Source organism: Lineus longissimus, chromosome 6, assembly GCF_910592395.1.
Source record: "Lineus longissimus chromosome 6, tnLinLong1.2, whole genome shotgun sequence".
NCBI classification, from domain to species: Eukaryota; Metazoa; Nemertea; class Pilidiophora; order Heteronemertea; family Lineidae; genus Lineus; species Lineus longissimus.
The window spans coordinates 14,574,057-14,593,134 of record NC_088313.1 but is presented as its reverse complement, the minus strand read 5'-3'; the positions used below and the strand labels follow the sequence as shown (position 1 = coordinate 14,593,134).

At 42.5% G+C, this 19,078-nt stretch overlaps 2 protein-coding genes across 5 annotated transcripts; one reads left to right on the top strand and one right to left on the bottom strand.

Annotated features, from left to right (window-relative positions):
- Nucleotides 1-380: 380 nt before the first annotated feature.
- LOC135488961 (E3 ubiquitin-protein ligase RMND5A-like) lies at nt 381-6,931 on the bottom strand. Of its 2 annotated transcripts, none has more exons than XM_064773963.1 (8): nt 6,748-6,931; nt 6,116-6,261; nt 5,596-5,733; nt 5,071-5,338; nt 4,049-4,214; nt 3,741-3,843; nt 3,413-3,567; nt 381-2,076 (listed from the first exon to the last, which is right to left on the bottom strand). In XM_064773963.1, the coding sequence occupies exons 1-8, from the start codon at nt 6,881-6,883 to the stop codon at nt 2,013-2,015; spliced, it is 1,176 nt and encodes a 391-aa protein (XP_064630033.1). In that variant the 5' UTR covers nt 6,884-6,931; the 3' UTR covers nt 381-2,012. The 2 variants fall into 2 exon arrangements, with proteins under 2 accessions (XP_064630033.1, XP_064630034.1); XM_064773964.1 differs by having other exon boundaries at nt 381-1,973.
- On the top strand, nt 6,927-18,712 carry LOC135488959 (uncharacterized). Of its 3 annotated transcripts, none has more exons than XM_064773961.1 (12): nt 6,927-7,062; nt 9,897-9,995; nt 11,507-11,627; nt 12,262-12,518; nt 12,695-12,875; nt 13,593-13,847; nt 14,016-14,132; nt 14,736-14,991; nt 15,283-15,476; nt 15,725-15,838; nt 16,089-16,289; nt 16,478-18,712. In XM_064773961.1, the coding sequence occupies exons 3-12, from the start codon at nt 11,534-11,536 to the stop codon at nt 16,519-16,521; spliced, it is 1,713 nt and encodes a 570-aa protein (XP_064630031.1). In that variant the 5' UTR covers nt 6,927-7,062; nt 9,897-9,995; nt 11,507-11,533; the 3' UTR covers nt 16,522-18,712. The 3 variants fall into 3 exon arrangements, with proteins under 3 accessions (XP_064630031.1, XP_064630030.1, XP_064630032.1); XM_064773960.1 differs by having other exon boundaries at nt 9,897-9,999; XM_064773962.1 differs by having other exon boundaries at nt 6,929-6,951; nt 9,897-9,999.
- Nucleotides 18,713-19,078: the final 366 nt, after the last annotated feature.

Here is a 19,078-nt window from a genome sequence, read left to right as displayed (position 1 = left end):
AATGTGGACTCTTGTGATTGTGGTCATCTGAGCAGGGATTCATACTGAAGATAAACCATTCAGTGTCGACTCTTGTGATTGTGGTCATCTGAGGAGGGATTCATACTGAAGATAAACCATTCAGTGTGGACTCTTGAGATTGTGGTCATCTGAGGAGGGATTCATACTGAAGATAAACCATTCAGTGTGGACTCTTGCGATGTGGTCATCTGAGGAGGGATTCATACTGAAGATAAACCATTCAGTGTGGACTATTCGGAAAGCTAGCCCTAGCAGTTGCTAATGTGCTCTTGATAACAGTCGACACTTGGACATCAGGTATTGTATAAGCTCTTCACAGGTGAGCTGATAGTGCAAAGAACTAACAATATTTCTTGCAATTTTCTTCTTTCTTGACTCAGATTGTTTATTTTTTGAGTAGGGGGTGTTTTCTACCGGTAGGCAGGGTCACATCAAACAAACAATATTTTAAGCATGGCCTAATGTTGGGTCAACCAATTTAATTGACATTTCAATCATCTGCAATAATTATATACAGTGTATTACATTTCATTTCAAAACATGATTAATATGATAATAAGACGCAACACAACATTTTTCCATAATGACAGCCAAATCTTTCAGACTGGTTATGGTTAAAGGCAATTTCGCACGACCAAAGTTTCAGGTTACGTTGCAAAGTTCTTTAAAGGCCAACGCCGTTCATTAAAAATTTGAAATTTGTAATTGAATTTGAAAATTTCCCATTGCATAAATACGTATCGAGTATAAATTTCAACAGCGCCGCTGTGTAGACAGCTATACAAATACTATCCATACCAAGTTTCAGCAAATTTGCATGTATGATAACTGCACCACGGCATTGTGTATAACTGCATTTCTATTTCCCTGATCCACTTATGTTGCTGAATGGCATTTGAATGTCAATCACATTTCAAATTTTGCGAAACTCGGATCAAAATTGCTCGCCCAGATGACTTGACTTATGCAATGTTGACTGTTTATCACACCCTCCAGCGCCATCTAGTAGCTGGTCCAAGAACTTTGCACTCGTAGGTCTACCATTTAATCACAACCTGTCTGATTTTTTTACAACTGATTACATCACACTGCCGTCACAAATTTTCAAACATCTCACAGCTCTCAGCTTATTGCACACTTCGCTTTGCCTCATTCTTCCAATAAGGTAATGCTTTTTTAATGATTGGTTCTCAAGACACCAATGAAAGAATTAGTATTAAACCCCCAAGATGTTTTCTCCTGAAGATAAGATTCTCGGCAAGGTGGCAGACTGAGTCTACAGGGTGACATCATAAAAAATTCTCGCGTGAACGACAATTAAATATTTATTTACAATACAAGTCCTGAACCACAACACTTCAATGTCCTAACACATCAGGCATTTCCACCCTGGTTTTTTCATGATATTTTTGCATGATATTTGAACATTTTTCTTCAGACCAAGTGTAAAATTGCCCCCTGCACAGTGTAAACAGACCTGCAAAAGACACCTCAAATTCAACTGTTTAAAATTTGAAAACACCAATTCCGTTAAATCATTATCACAAACCTCCAGGCAGAGACTGTGGTATGAACAGACTAGTATGTCTGAGGCAAGGTCTTTACACTGGCTGGAGAGTGATTTGGTTGTGTTTGTATCTCCAGACAGGGTCGGGTAATTTCTCCAGGCAGAGACTGTGAAGATTTACACACTAGTATGTCAGAATTACTGTCTTTATTCAGGCTGGAGTTTGCTTCAGTTCTTTTCTGTCACAGGAGATGCCTCCACCTTACCCCAAATCTCCAGGCAGAGACTGGCTGGAGTTTTCTTTGGTTGTGTCCATATCTCCAGACTGAAAAGCCTCCTTTGTTAAGTCTCCAAGCAGAGACGCCGGAGGCTACTCGTATGTCAGAAGTATATAGTCCTTGCACTGGCTGGAGATTGCTCCACCGGACAGTATGGACATTTAAGCCTGAAAAAAACGGAGAACCACATGTTACAACATGGCGGTTCAGAACACGATCGTCCGTGCACTGGTAGATGTCTGCTGCAATGGACAGTAGGGGCACTTCAACCTGAAACAGAAGAGGCAGACGGGATAACAATAAGATAATGATCACATTCAACAATAGGAAAGGTGGCTGATAACAATGGGGTGATGCAGAAAAACAATGAGGAGATGACACAACTGACCCAAATTGAACATTTTGAACTCGAAAAGATCCCCCTTCCCAAAAGGAAATTGCAACAGGCGTATCTGAATGGCTCTCATATTTTTTTGTAGAAAGACTTGGATTTCGTCAAGAACAAGTAAAGGTAAATCTTAATTTATTCTTGGTTTCATAGATATGTCAGTTCCTCACTGGAAACAACTATACACATACAATAACTACAGCTCCAGTCAAAGGTATTTGACTGACCTCTGGTCACTGGTCAATAGTAGTAATGTTACACAGCTCTGGGCCAGGACACCGGGGTCATAGTAGACCGGCTTTAGTAGACACTGTGAAAGAGAATGAGTTAGGCAAACCCTGAGGATAATCTAATGTTGTGCAGCACCACTATCTTTCAGAAAAGGTGATCTGGCTACTTTCCCGAATTCAACTAAGTACCTTTGGCCAGAACATATGAAAAACACTATACACGCATGGTAGTTCGTAGATTGCATACTGCACACATTTCACAAACCCACGCATGTTTAGGATGTCAATTTTGATTGGAACTGTAGAAGCATACAACAAGGCAACGAATAGGGGTTGGCCTGAGATAAAATTATTGATTATCAAATATTATAGAAGGAGAGCAATGTGTTGTTTTTCAATTTTCAAATTCATGTCCAATTTTTAGATTTTTGAACGCACGTTTTGTACAAGTTAGTCCTTTTAGTGACGTGGAATAGAATGACCTGTCTAAACACCTTAGGCCTACCCCTGAGAAGGAATAGCTAACGACATATTGGGCGAAAATGGGTGGGTGTCGATTTTCTCATCCAGGATTTTTCGACTCCAATGGAACAGGGCCTGCAAGAAATTCCACACACATACGACAAGCACGTCAAACAAGGGACCAAACCACCAGCACGGAAGCCGCTGACAATATACATGACGTTATTTTGCCCCTTTCCTCGCTGTTAAAAAGAATTCAGGTCTTGCCCACTACAGGGTCTATTCTCAAAAACAAAGCCCGCTCACACCTAGGCCAAAATTGCCATTGCTCTGCTGTCTTATCAGACGGTCATCAGGGCAACATTGACCCCCGCGAAACACCTTTCAGGCCGGTCGATAGGCTTTAATCCACTTGCAAGAGAAAATACACGTGATGTCAATAGGACATTCTACTTTCGGGCTCTTTACAAGACGATGTCTTAGGTTAGCGAGGCCTCAAATCTAACACAGCACATAAAACTCTTACTTGTTTCCATTCGCTAGTTTGTTTAGGGCGTCGCGCGAGATCACATGACCGCAGAGAAGGCGTACAGGTGGATTGTTCTCGGTGCTCTGCTGGCGGAGGATGGGGCAAGCAAAAACGGAGTGATACCGACACTCGGAACCGAGGTCAATTTCCACCTGAAACAAGCCAACAAAAATTTAAAATACTGCAACAGAATTGAACGTTTTCCATTACCCAGTACTCGGAAAGGAAGTATCAATATTTTTAAGGAGTGTAAGCCTTTTATGCTTGCAACGAGCCATATGCAAGAGGATGCAACTTCGACGACCCCGTCTGGCACTGTACTTACGGGTAGCTCATCTTTGGCACTCCACACCCCCGAGCATTGTCTCTGTTGCATGACCTGCTTGATGTTCAGTAGCGGTGGGAGCGCCATGCACCCAGCACGGATACTGAAATGTAACAATCACATTATGATTAAGTTGTTCCCTTTTAATATATATATCATAACGTTGGTATTTGCATATCTGTGGACACAACAGCAATGTTGAAATTTATAGTATACGTATTTACGCGATTGGTCATTTTCAAATTTAATTACAAATTTCAAATCTTTGACGAACAGTGTTGGCCTTTAAAAATGATGGCAGTTTATACCTGACAGCCAATGGGCTCTCCACAGAAAGACCCAGGAGTGAACAAGCATCTCTGGTGAAAATGTCACAGATGTCTGCCCAGTGAATCGGGTCCAGGAGGTGGGAGTACGGACTGTTGTGGATGCCTTGCTTTAGGTAGAGAAGGCTTCCCATCAGGATCTGGAGTTCTGTAAGTTGAGAGAAAACGTGTTTAGACAGGCCTTGCTTCAGGTAGAGAAGGGTTCCCATCAGGGTCTGGAGTTCTGTAAGATGAGAGAAAACGTGTTTAGACACGCATTGCTTCAGGTAGAGAAGGGTTCCCATCAGGATCTGGAGTTCTGTAAGATGAGAGAAAACGTGTTTAGACAGGCCTTGCTTCAGGTAGAGAAGGGTTCCCATCAGGATCTGGAGTTCTGTAAGATAGAGAAAACGTGTTTAGACACGCATTGCTTCAGGTAGAGAAGGGTTCCCATCAGGATCTGGAGTTCTGTAAGATGAGAGAAAACGTGTTTAGACAGGCCTTGCTTCAGGTAGAGAAGGGTTCCCATCAGGATCTGGAGTTCTGTAAGATGAGAGAAAACGTGTTTAGACACGCATTGCTTCAGGTAGAGAAGGGTTCCCATCAGGATCTGGAGTTCTGTAAGATGAGAGGAAACGTGTTTAGACAGGCCTTGCTTCAGGTAGAGAAGGCTTACCATCAGGATCTGGAGTTCTGCAAGATGATAGAAAACGTGTTTAGACAGGCCTTGCTTTAGATAGAGAAGGCTTCCCATCAGGATATGGAGTTCTGTAAGACGTGTTTAGACAGGCTTTGCTTCAGGTAGAGAAGACTTCCCATCAGGATCTGGAGTTCTGTAACATGATGGAAACAATTTTAGAGGGGAACACCATTCGTAATTACATGTGGACCAGGAAAATAGAAATGCAGTTATACACAATGCCTTAGTGCAGTTATCATGAATACGAATTTGCCGCGGGTGTAGTTTTGCTGGCACCCTTTCAGGAAACAGCTTTCCCCTAAGAATAACTATGACTAAACATTACCTTTAGAATGCGACTGCGCAAATGGTCCAAAATTCCTCGCATAATTGAGAGCCTCAGACTGCTTCTCGATTCCGTGACTGATGAGGCTGATAAACAGCAACCGATGGAGTTTAAACTCTAACAAACTGTTCTGTTGTTTGAGTTTCTCGCGATTCAATTCGGCCCATCGCAGAGCAGGGAACAGATCCCTCTTCTTCAAAGCCTCGAGTATTCTGTGCAGCTCCAGAAATGGCTCCTTTTGCGTTTTTTCCAGTGAGAAATTCGCATCCTGAAGAAGGAGCAGAGAATTTTCAGAACTTGTTGAATCAAATGAGGATTTCAAGCATTTTAAAACAGAGAGCGCCCTGCAGACAAGCGATTAAATTGCAGCTTCCTGCAATTTGATCACACGCAACGATAATCACTCGGTTGCGGTGGTCATCGGAAGAATCGGTGGTTGCAACAACATGCGGTCTTACCAGCAGAAGAGAGATCTTTTTTGTTGCACATTAAAGCGATTATAATTGCAGGGCTACTCATACCCACCCTTATAAGCTGTTCAGCTGTGTCTAGCATTCCCTGCCTGAGGAAATGCTCGCATATGACAGCATTCAACTGGCTCCTCTTCTCTGGTCCCTCAAATGTCGGGTCGGATACAACAGCGCCGAAATCTGAGACGAAATTCTGAAATAGGAATAGTTATGAATTCACAACGAGCGCGAAGCGTGACTCATTTGCACAGAGTACATACGCACAATCATAAACTTTTCAGTGCTACCTTCCCCTTGTATGCACCAGCCCGAGGACCCCCTGCATACGTACACCAAGATTGTCTGTCTAGTACAGTATAGTCAAAGGAAGAGTTGATGTGTGTCTCAATGCTGCATAATAAAACACCATGAAATCTGATTTTCTAATTTATTCTTAAATAACATTCAAATGAAGTATGATCGCAGATTCTGATATTGACAATTGGTGTTGGCAGAGAAAATATCCTTTGACCTGCTTGGAGAATGCACCCAATACTCAAATTATTTTTCTTCATTTCTCACTCATTACCACATACCCGATCAATCGACTTGCCAACTTTAGAGACACTACTGTGGAGATCTTTATGTTCGAGTCCAATACGACCAGCAATTTCTTTCACTCTCTTCGAGAGCTGTGTCAGCAGTATCACTTGGGTTGCAGGAAGTTCAGCATTTTCAGGAACTGAAATAAAGTATTACAGGGCCATTTACACAGGACCCAAAAATATACTAAATTGGTCTGCTGTGTAAACACACACCAATGAGATCTGGTCTAATTCATGAATTGTTTTGTTCGATTCAGTGATCAGGCCTACCTCAACTTTGCACGTTTTTGTTGAACGTTTCCGTCGATGTCACGAGCGATGATGTCATTGATGACGATGAACGGCTCAAATCAAACAATCGATACCGGTACAATTTCAAAGGATGTATATGTCACCCTGTGTAAATTCTGTGTTACAAAGTAGGGTGTTAGGTGTAATGTACATAATGCACAGTACACTCACAGTGCAGTGCAGTATAACATATATAAGCCTAGTACACATCACATGCATGTATGTAATGCAATGCACAGCTGGGAGCAGAGGCTAGAGCTGGTTGTCTTGCTGTTTGTTTTGCGGTCCACTTTGAGGGACATTTTTCGCCATTTCAGAACAAAAAAACCAACCTCCAGAAAGTTCATCACGTATACTTTGAACATCTGATATCAGCTGTCCCAGCGTTCGCTGGGTATGTTCATCGATGCTTCTGAATTTCGTCAATATTTTCTCAACTTCTCTCTGGACTGCCAAGCAAGCCTCCATGTTGACTTTTGTTTTGTTTGCCTCGTTTTCATTCCAAGATGGCAGCGGCCACAGACAGCTACTTCCGGGTACAAATCTTCAAAACATTCCAAACAAAATCACAATTTACATGATATTTGAGCAATAAACTGACTTCAGTTAGAATTTACCTGATACGTCAGCTACTGTTGGTCAATCTGGTATGTATGTCATTTGTGTATTTTGATGTCATTTCCACATATTTTGTCGTTTGTTTAGAAATTTCCGAAATTTCTTTGACTCAATTTAATTTGACTATCTGACACATGCTTTTCCATCCATAATGACAGTGTTATGAGCTGTCAAACTCAAAGTTATGCCATGGCTCTGTGGAGATGAAAATAAATGAAGTAACAGTGTCCAATCTGATGTCAATAACATAACATCACTCACATCGTCAACTCAAGACACTGTCAGTCAGTCGTCTCGTTACAATGATCATTGCCACACGCCTAAGAAGAAGAAGTTTGTTTGGTCGCTGACCAGTCATGTGTTTTACCTGGGACAAAGGGTCGCAGTGGCTTAAAACGCATTGTCCGAAGTCGGCTTAGGCCTTCTGACGTGTTCCGAGTGTGCGCATTGGTTTGTTTGAGCTCTGATTGATTTTTGTCGAAAAAAGGCCTATACAGGCTACCTAGCTACTGCCCATTCATGCGCATGCAGGGTCTATGGTTCCCTGGCATTCATGTTGACACGGAACATGGCATACCACAACAACATACATACAACAAACCACTTAAAGAACCTGGGATTTTAGCTTTAATGACCTAAGACCTACTGCTTGTTAGGTTACATGTTGGCAGACATGACAACCTTTCGGCCATTGCGTCTCCAGTCTTGAGCCTCAACAAATTGAGGATGATTGACAGGTCATACAAGTAAGGCAGCAGACTTGATGATACTTCAGTGTTGGACTTATCCTGCCCTCCCAATAACAACACCCGCCACATCCCACACCTCCGACAGTCCAAGCATCACATCCTGAGGAAATCAGGGGTTAAATCTTAGAATCGAGGTTGCAGTGCGCACCTCGAAGGAGACAGTGCTCTCTATTCTTTGGCCTGATCAAACAACCAGTGAAAATGCGAGTTTCAATAGCGCTGCTACTACGTCTTTGAGATTCCTACACTCAAATGTAAGCGATGCGCTGATTGGGTGCACTTACTCCTGCGCTGACACTTCACCAAATGAGGGCGAATGTCTCAGGGGTTCGTGTGCAGGGCCGGAGAAGCGAACAAACATTAACCCCCAATTCCTTCAGGATGAAGCATCATTGACTTCTCTCATGCTCTCCTGATACTCAACTTACGAGGCTTGATATTCCTGTGAAGTTTTGTCAACAATCTTTCTGTAAGACTATCTGCTAGTCATACTTGTGCAAACTAGGTTGTTTATTTTTGATCCGGTAACCAGGCTACTTGGAATGCGGTGCTGGCTAATATTCTGAAAGCACGGCGAGAATGCGGAGAGGGGTGTTGGAAGTACACGCTTGGGGATCCAGTTTGTCATGTCTACAGATATCATGGTGCCTTGCAAATTACTGCTGCTGTCTCCGAAAGTTGAAGCTGAACCAAACAGACTGTCTTTTTTCTGGAGGTTGAAGTGTGGCAAAAATGATGTAATTGAGCAGCCTGCAATTATCGTTGCATGCAATTCAAATCACAGGAAGCAGCAATTTAAATCGGTCGCTTTGCGGGGCGCTTTACAGTAGCGCATGCCCTTCCTCCGATTTGACAGGCTGGAACTAACTTCTCATAGCTTTGTGGTTATCATGAGAAAGATGGTCTCAGATATGACCATGTTTGTGTTAGCAATTCGAACCATGCTGTGCTCGTTTTTATGCTTCACAAAACGCCACACAATTTGTTTATGTCAGGTCAACTCCGGTAAAAATGGAGGTCTTTCTACGCACATCCTCAAAGACAGGCATTAAAGGCGTTGCATTGCCTTTGTGTAGACTGAGATACAAATACTATACAATTTCCTGGACCACCAGTAACTATGAACAGCGTGTCTCCTTTAAGACTGCGGGGGTTAATGATGCGTTTGAATTGTCCTGTGACCTCGAAGTGTTCTGGCGCGGGGTCAGACCTATGAATCAAGTTGTGCGAGGCATCCTGCTGAGATATTTTGATATTTTGACTGAACATAGTAATTCATTGTGGTGATTGTTAGATGCCGGATTTCACATCAATAGATTGGTTGAAGTTGTCTTATCTCAATATCTGAATAATTCGTAAAGCTCCATCTTCCAGTTGTTTAAGGGGGAGATTAGAGGCATAGTCGTTAGACTAGAGTGCCGGCCTCATTTTCAGGAGGTCGTGGGTTCAACACTTGCCAGGATCAACACTATTGCATCTTTGTTTCCTTGAGCAAGGCACTTAGCCCTACTTGCTTCTCTCCACCCAGGAGTGAATGAGCACCGGACTTATAATCAGGAGGTCGTGGGTTCGGCACTGAGGAATCGCTGCTGTTACATCTTTGTGCCCTTGAGCAAGGAACTTACCCTATTTGCTTCTCTCCACCCAGGAGTGAATGCAGGGTACGTAGAGTATCGCTGGCAGAGTCAGCCATGAATGTTGTGTCCTAGCACTGAGACTGAGGCAGCTGGAATGTACACTCCCCAAGGAGTTGAGCTTGAATGGGGATGTACAGGCCAAAAACCCAAGTAATGATATGGCAAGTGTGAATCAAGTACGAGTGATAAACAAATACTGAACCGTACATTACAGTACACACTATGAGCATGAATTGCTGACTGAGGACCTCAGCTCCCGTAACCTGGTGTTGCTTCTCTGTGATGATATTGCCTAAGGGATGATAGTGTGATGTGGTCAAGAATAAAATCTCAAATCACAATGATGAATGATGTCAGGCATCATTCAACACACTGTGGGGTTTTCATTCGAGTGGCTTCTCCCCTTTATAAAATGGACTACCCCATCCGCAATCTTTGTTGATCTAATGATAATATTATCATACTCTTATTTAATAGGTAGAACCAAATGTCTGCTGATGATATCGGACACGCCGGTTCCGGACCTACATTGCTTAAAGTCAGTTTGGCCGGATAACATGCTGGATTAACACAAAAGTAGGTAGGTTGATGAGGTTCATTTTCATTTTTGAAAATTTGGTCCAGTTTTAAAGTCTGTCAGAATTCTGTGTTATGTTTGTAGTTGAGTGTTCCATGAATTCAGAATTCCGCGGAAGTTGTGGTAGAGTTTTAAGTTTGATAATAATCTTTGGTATTCTTACAGTTGAGTTATAAGTGCGACAGAATTCTGTTGTATGCTGGTTGAGTTTTAAGTGTGACAGAATTCTGTAGTATATTTGTATAAACAGACTGAGATATAATCAGTCATCTTTACTAACAGGGCTCTTTATTTTTCATTCAAGAACTATGCCTTTTCCATAGAATGTAGAATCTCGAGGTACATAGAAGAATCTATGATGGGAGATTCGATGTAAAATGTGGTTTGTGACAATCATCATAGAACCTACCATAGGCCATCATAGAATCTACCATAGGTCATCATAGAATCTACCATAGGCCATCATAGAATCTACTGTGTGACATCATTGAAACTACCATGGGCCATCATAGATTCTGATGGAAACCATTGCTTATGGAGTCTGGATAAACCAGTCTGACCAGTTACATTCACAACATTGTGATAGCAGCAGTCACATGAACTCCTAATAGGAGAGCCTGAATAATGTTCAGAGGGGAGGGTGCAAGGGTTAAACTGGTACAGAGGACTAATTGGCCCTTCCAGCTATGTTGGATAATAAATAGTTAATTAACTCGAGGCAGCCAAAGGGGCATTCTGGCAAACAGTGACAATAAAGGCACTGCAGGCAATTTTAAACAGGACATTTGACCAACAAAGTGTTGAGCGCCATATTTAGTTTTAAATTAATTGTCAATTTATTCATTATCGGGACCACCTGGGTGCTTCAATTTGTTTTTGTCCGAAGGCTCTCCCGGTTAATGATAGAACCTGAAATGCATGGAATGAAATGAAACATCTTGAAATATCAAAATCATTGTGTGAAAATGGGCTCGCTCTGATGATGTGAGAATTCTCTGTACCACGTGAATGCGGGTCTCTGATGATGATTCTCCACCAAAGATCTATATGGAAGGGCTTGTGGATGGAACATTGATGATTTATCCCCATCATTAGATCATAGATCCACAGATGAAGAATCTGCGAATATCATTGTTGATACTACGTAATGCGCTGAGGCAAAGTGTGGCTGAAGTGAACTTAATCATTAGTTTCTTGGGGGATCTTTGTAAAGGGTTGATGGAGAATGTGAGGCATTTGTCTTTAGCCTGCTAAAGACTGGTGATTGTACTAAAAAAATGTGCGACAAGGGGTGTTTTTTGGTCGGCAAGGGGCAAATGCGCCCATATCAGTTAGTTGGTGACCCTGCGATGGGTGCTACACTCATGATGGCGGGTCGCAGTGACTTAAATCGCTCATTTGTGGGGCGCTTAGCCTGAAATATGGTGTGTATCTGAATTCTCATGCAATGAATACCTAAAATGCATTTTCTTGGTATGTATCCCATTATATTGAAGATTTTCATTTCCAGTTTTCCAGATCTCATCATGTAGTGAGGATGATATTTGCAATGCCAGTAACCCGGGACGTCTTGTGCTCTGTCATTCTCTTATGGATGGTTGGGACGCATGCTGTGGACCTTTCTCTGATAGGTAAGCACCAGCAATGGAAACAAGGTGGAGGTGGATGGTTTGTCACAGCTTATCTTATGGTGTGTTCACACTGGATGCGAATTGAAACCGAATTCCGTAGAGCGCTCTCCGGAATACGAATTGGTTAATCCAGTTTCAGAACGGTCGCGTCACACTGGCCCGAATACGCATTGAAATCGGTTTAAAACGTGCCACACTCAATGCGTACTAACGACGCGCCATCTATAAATACATCAGTTAACTAGTTCGGAGCGCTAGTTCCCGCGGTCAAAGGTCACTTTCCATGCGCCGGGCGCATGCGCAGTGCGATCAAAATTCTTAATTCGTATCAAGCACGTCACACTTGAAATCTCAATACGGTTTCGTTGATTCGGATTAGCTGATTCGCATTCAATTCGGTTTAAGAACCGTGTTGGTTAAAGCGGATTGAGATCGGTATGAACCGAATTGAGTGTGACGCCCCAATGCGTATCAACGTTTTAATTCGAATTCAATTCGTGTTAAAACCCCAGTGTGACCACGGCATTAATGAAAATCATGTTGAAGAGATACGAGAGTGTGTGCGCATGATATTTACAAATTCGCTATGACGTCATCAGATCAGATATCCATCTACAGCCATGGTTATTTTCAGAACCCGGTTGTGCCGATGGCGTCAGACAAGGTTTACACAGCTTCAAGCGGATAGCGGCTTGCAGCGGTGAATGGCGGGGTCATATCACCAACGCTGACCACCTCTGCGCCGCTGGATGGCGCGTCTGCTCCCATGAAGACAGGAAGTTGCTGAAGGAGATCACGTGGCGAGACGCGACTGAGTTTGGCGGGTGTTTTGCTTTCAATGCTGCCCAGGATGGCGGGAATTGTCACGAGTGCCGTGATCACTTGGAGAAGGTATGCAAACTCTGTTATGACTATTTCAGCCATTCTCCAAGCTGATCGAAGGATATTTTCTCTCTGCCAACACAGAAAGTGACTCGGCCTCAAATTTTAGGGCACTCCCTGCCACAACCTAGCTTTGTCCATCCTTGGTATAGTACTTATAATAACATTTTGTTTTATTACTTCAGGATGATCTGGCAGCTGTGGGGCGTGGCTGCCCCCACCAGAACTACGGTCAGAGCTCCTGCATCACCGGTGGAAAGATTGACGCAAGCTGCTGCGTGGACACCCACTTCAATAAGTCGTGTATATACCAGCCTGGGTTGATGTCAGGGGTGCTGTGTTGTCACAATCGTACGAGTGGCAATGGTAAGTCCTGACCAGTGTTCTTCAGGGGTGGATCAGAATTATGAGAAAGAGTGATGCTGACGAAATTATTACTGCTTGTAGACTTTGACTCAGTGGTAGATTATTTTGCTTTGGTGGTAGGCCCGATTTGAAATTTGACTCGGTAGTATGACTTTTATGACTCGGTAGTATGACATTAGTAGGAAACTTCAGCTCGGCGGCAGGTAGGCAACTAATAGGAGTTGGAGAACACCCCTGAAAGACCATTTCGATGTCAAATATAGATTATCAGGCGTTTGTGACCTGTTCTGTCAAAACTAGCACTTGGTGTCAACGACATAATGAGTTATTATATTGGGATGGACTGATTGTGTACTAAATTACCCTTAAAATGATTTATGACACTTGTCAGTCACTTGAGAATTGATTGAGATATGGACGTCAGTATACACCATTCTTATACTTTTGTTTATCCAGAGATACAAATCTGGGTTCTCCCCGGATTCGAACCTGGGTCCTATTGTGTGGTAGCCAGCGGTGTTGACCACTAAACAATGAGGCTCCACTAAATCAAACTAGCAAATGTAGAATGTTTGTTTTAACTTGCTAACTTATTTTCCAACCTTACTTAGTATAAACTACTGCCTTGAGTTTGGTGCTGAACTTCGGCCCAATTTGTCCCCAATAGGACAGAATGATGCTGTGACATAAATGACTAAATCCATTGTCTATTTATAGGTCAAATAGTACCCACAACCATGACAACTACTATTACCCATGATCCACAGACAACCTTGACCCCTAATAGGGATCCAGAACTTCTGATAACCTTGACCCCCAAGCAACGTCCTCGAATGACCTTGAAGGTGTCTCAAGGTGTGCCAGTATTTGTGACCTGTCAATTGACTGATCCCGTAACAGCCGAAGTCACATGGTATAAAGATGGCCGACTCTTGCCGGGAAGCTCGCAGAGGATATCGATCCTCACCTCAGGTAAGAAAGAACCCTGTGGAAAAGTAGGTCACCACATCAAAATCCAAGATGGCTGCCACCTTATGTGCTGAAATCGTGTCAGTAGTGACAGAGGAACTGGGCGTAACATTTGTTAATTTTTAATCATATCTAAAGATGCTCTTGAACATAATCTTTTTTCACTTCCAGGCGATCTCTTCATTGTTCCCTCAAAGGTCACAGACTCTGGCCTATACACGTGTACTTATGCAATGGCTGATGGGCGGTTTGTTTCTGTAGAGACGGAACTTGCTGTGGAACAAAAACGTGAGTTGATAAACTCGATATGTTGCAATAGTAGACAGAAAACTCGAGATGTTGCAATAGTAGACAGAAAAAAAGCTTTGAAATCATATTTTTTGGTGGTTCAGGAATAAAGAAATACACAATGCCATGGTTGAGTTACTATGCATGCAAATTTGCTGAAATTTGGTATTTATAGTATTTGTATGTCTACACAATGGCATCATTGAAATTTACACTTACAATGTCCCTTTAAATCATCACTGTCTGTAGCCGTATCTTTTCTGTTTGTTTTTGCCATACTTGCTTAATGGAGCAGGGTAAGTAGGTTGTTCTCCTTTAAGTGGTTTTCAAGTGGCAGGAGAGTCCCATACAGTCCCAATTGCAATTGACATCCCTGAAAGTGCCTATGTTTTCAGCGGCATAGCTAGGTTTTTGATCTTGGGGGGCTATCAAATGACACCTTTTGAAACTTTCGGCCAAAATCAGGCTCGGCTCAACAACACATTACCATGGTTTTTCCATTCAATTTGACCTCTCTAATCAGGACACCCAAGGACAGCACTTGTCAGACCCGAAGCTGCCCATAGAGGGGCTCTACTGTACTTATTTTTACTTTACTTTCAGATGGTGCTACTTCTAATCCTCTCAGCGGCTGTGCTACTGGTGTTCTCGAGAATCTCCGCCACCAAATAAATGTCCGAGCTTGTGCCGGGGCGTGGCTCGGTCATATCCGGAAGGGTCGAAGTCTCTGTGCCAAGGGATGGCACGTCTGCAGCCCCAAAGATGAGGCTGCTCTCCATAACATATCATGGGCCGATATCATAAAAACGGAGGGATGCTATGCCTTTAATGCTGCCAATATGCCTAGTAAATGTTCAAGGTGAGCCAGGGACTGTCCCTTTAAATGCCTACACCGTTCGTTAAAAATTTGAAACTTGTAATTGAAATGTTCAAGGAGAGCTAGGGGCTGTCCCTTTTAGGCCTGCGGCGTTCATTACAAATTTGAAAATTGTAATTGAATTTGAAATTTTCCAATTGCATCAACATTGACTGAGCAATTTGACAACACCGCAACAGTAATTTCAGTTAGATTTTTTTTCGAGGCCTTTCATGCAATAAAAGTCGCATAAATATTTCTTGATTAATTTAGTATGTTATGATTTGTTTCTAGGTGCCGTGGCGAATACATGGCAGGTGTTGGGAAGAACTGTGGGGTGGTGAGAAGGAATAGCGCTCCGTCCTGCCTCCCAGCTGCACATGTTACAGTCTTCCAGAAGCAGAAGTCGGGATGTTATTATATGCCGGGCGTGACGTCGGGGGTGCTGTGCTGTAGGAGAAAGAGCAAGAGGCCGAGTCATAAAAAAGGTAAGCCCCCCCCATCCGTCAAGTACCTAATGGGCCATGTAATGGGTGCGTTCCAATTTCCTTGGGAGCGGCAATTCAGCCATGCTGAAATCTATATTTAGAACGAAATTCCGCAGTTAGAAATTTTTCAATTCAGTTACAAATTTCAGATTTTCATAAACGGCATTTGGGCGATTTTGAAGTCTTGGTCGCGATTCATAGGAGAACTCGAAATCAACCTTAGTTTCCATTTTATCTTAATCTTCCAGCTAATAAATGGATTTACCCCGAGTGCAGCTCAGGATGTAAGAATGGCGGTCGATGTATAGCGACGAACCAGTGTCTGTGTCCAGAAGGTTTTAGTGGTCAAACATGCCAATTACGTAAGTACAAGTTTCTATTTTCAAAATTAAGAAATAAATTTGGTTCATTTACCAGAACTGTATTGATGTATCTTCTTACTTTCACTTTGCACTTGGAGCTGTTTTTCTTCAGAGAGTATTCCACCAACAAGGTTGGTTGCACATTGTGCATGCTGCTATGGGTAGGTGCCAGTTGAGATTTTTTCCTAGTTACTCCATCCTTGGCCATTTACCAGAACCGAATAAAAGTTTCTTCTAATTTTGATTGCAGCTGTCTGTCATCCCGACTGCAGCCCTAGAGGAGTCTGCGTGAGGCCGGGTGTGTGCAAGTGCAAGAAGGGCTACATCGGCAAGGCTTGTAGCATCCGTATGCGGCACTATCGCTGTCAGATGCCGTGCTACAATGGCGGCAAATGTCACAGGGGGAGGTGCATTTGTTCGAAGTTGTATTGGGGAATGTCCTGTCATCATAGTAAGTATCCTAAATCGCAGCTTCCCCCTTGCTTTGTTTATTTTTTTTAATTCTGCTTGCAAGGGGAAATAAAACTCTAATTTTTGGGGGTTTAAAATTCTGTTGTCGGCATACTCCAAAACCTGACTGTAGGTCCGTGTCTACTCTCCAGTAGATATCTGATGTTTTTTTATGGCCTATCTTTTCAGTTCGGTGGTTTGCTATAGCACACTGGAATTCTACAGAGGACTGACCGAGGGTATTTAGGTGACGAAAGATCGAGGCAATCTGGATTCTTTAACCCTTTCTATGCCTATTGCAACCGTGGTCGAACAAGGCCTGGTGTCACCATGTGCCTTAAGCAACCTTAGTTCATTGTTTTGGGCACATAACTGGACTATATCATTGGCTGTGTGTTTACTGCTAATTCTAATAGGAGGTATAGTAGAGCATGAAGGAATCTATCGATAGACATGCTGTTCTAATACAATAATCCAGTACTATTATTTCCTGGCCCACGATTAAAAGGGAATGACGTACCCCTTTAGAAGATAGTTTGTAAAAATAGTTGAGAGGCAAGTGTCAACCAGGACATTTATCAGCTCAGTGAACAATATTGAGTGATTTGTGATGTCATGTGGGATGAGACTGGAGCATTACAGCCAGATCCCGTTAGCGAAGGTTAAAAAGCGAACCTCAGGCTGCAAAGGCAAATGCCTTGAGGCCGTGAGGTTGGAGTTTCTCTTTGAATTGCCCGATGATGTTGTTATTAGGGTAATCAGGCGTGATCAGAGATTAGCGCAATCTAGCCTAATCTCCTATGGCATGTCTGGCTGACCTACCACAGCAGGTGTTACAGAATTTGTTATCGTTACTCCTGCCTGTAAGTGGCACATCATCTGACAAAATCAGAGTGTACTCAATGTAGGCCTAATGGCAATGCTTCAGATGAAGACCTGATTGGTCCTGTCGGATGCTTGTTTCTATATTGCAATATTGTAGTTGATCATGGTGCAGGATGTAACTGCTTTTTCGGACTGTTTGTTTATAGTAGGCCTATGTGAAAAAAACATTTTTTTTTTCATTCATAGTTTTTCATCAGACTGGTTAAAACATGTACCTTGCTTTTTAAGTTAGGCCTGTAAACAATAATGATGTAGGGGCCTTGAAGGCTTTAAACAATATATTGTTCCGCCCTGCGAAGAGCGATCGTGTGCAAAGCGGTGGGACAGAATGGGGTACAACTAGATTACCCTGGGCTCACTGTTATCCATCCGAATTTGACCACCCCACCCTTACTCTTAGGAGAGGAGCCTTGCCTCTATCTCGACCTAACTTGAAAATAGTACACATCCCTGCGACCTATATAATGTATGCTATTGCGTGGCCTACTTACTGACACAGACTCCCTGTAGCCAGGTCAGAACTATCCGTCCAATTTCAACTTAAGCTAAAAAAATTGCAATGCATCAGGTGTGGATATACTGCCTATCCTGCAATGTCCAGTTTAGCATGAAGCATGCTGTTTCATCTTTACCTGTTCTGTTAACACACAGACCATGCAGACCTTGGCCTAGGAATTTTATGGTCAGTCTGGGGTGAAATCCCAAGGTGTATTGTAACAGTGACAAACAGGAATATTGCTTATCAAATCTGCCAAGGGTTTGTAGAGTGACTTTGAACGAAAATTTCATGGACATCAGATAGAAACCAATGCAGAAGCATACACTGCTTCTCTGCATCACAATCATTGAAGCAACTGTTCCTTGACCAATCCATGACTCATCATTATATAACATTATATAACAATTCATGGCACGAATTCAGCAACACATTGAGTGCATTCGATCTAATCCACATACCCATATTGCACCAAGTGTAATGAACCCAGTAAGACAGGTAAACCTAACACAGCAGGTGGTGTCTGTAGTGCAATAGCAGATGTCTAGGAGGAAGGCCTTGGAGTGCAATCAATCAGCTTATCTTACCTATTATAAACATCCAGCTGAGAGGCATTCCACCAATTTTGCTCATCTTTCGCTAACGGGGTCTGGCGGTCATGGGGAACGGAGCTGTCAGTGAGAGGTCACCATATCTCTATCATATGTGCCGATGTTGATTTCAAACATAAGTTTTACAACTGTGCTACTCTGATAGTTTGTTTGATGTAACCAGACCAGAAATTGACATAACTGTATTCTGTCTGTGGTGGTGGAAGAAAAAGTAGACATTGATGAAGAAAATGGCATTTTGTACTTGTACTTGTATATGCTAAGTGAATGACACCAAGAATGAATAATGATTAATCTTTATTTATTCTTGATAATACTGATAGGACTTTTAGTAGTCTTACATTTTTGCTAAAAGACGGATTGTTTATGACATGTTTCTAATTTATACAAGCTGTACATTGTTATTTCTTTATAAGAAAATGAATTAAATGATATCGTTGTCTTTTTATTTCTTTGTATTCTTGGATTACTCTTTGACAATGGCAAGCTGAGAATCCTGAGAGAAAAAAACCCTGCTTGATATCTGTCTGTAGAGGGCAGGCAATAGCAAGCGCATCACCATGTAGAATCGCCAACAATTGCCTCTCCCACCTCTCCGAGTGAATCCATCTTTACATCCTATTTGGGTGCCCACATTGTGCCAGCGAAGTTTTTCTGCACATTCAAACTGCCGAGCCCCAATTTCTATTAATTATACCAACCCAAAAAGCACATGTTCAACACCGGTGCATCCATCATTAATGGGTTGGTTCAAAACTTGGATTTGGCATTGCCATGAAGCACTAAATTCGTAGATGT

Coding starts and splice junctions, on each gene's coding strand:
- LOC135488961 (XM_064773963.1), bottom strand. CDS start 6,883: ATGGAGGCTTGCTTGGCAGTCCAGAGAGAAGTTGAGAAAATATTGACG. Junction 6,262..6,747: donor ACGTGATGAACTTTCTGGAG/GTTGGTTTTTTT, acceptor ACTTTATTTCAG/TTCCTGAAAATGCTGAACTT. Junction 5,339..5,595: donor CAGCTGAACAGCTTATAAGG/GTGGGTATGAGT, acceptor CTCCTTCTTCAG/GATGCGAATTTCTCACTGGA.
- LOC135488959 (XM_064773961.1), top strand. CDS start 11,534: ATGATATTTGCAATGCCAGTAACCCGGGACGTCTTGTGCTCTGTCATT. Junction 13,848..14,015: donor GATATCGATCCTCACCTCAG/GTAAGAAAGAAC, acceptor TTTCACTTCCAG/GCGATCTCTTCATTGTTCCC. Junction 15,839..16,088: donor TGGTCAAACATGCCAATTAC/GTAAGTACAAGT, acceptor TTTTGATTGCAG/CTGTCTGTCATCCCGACTGC.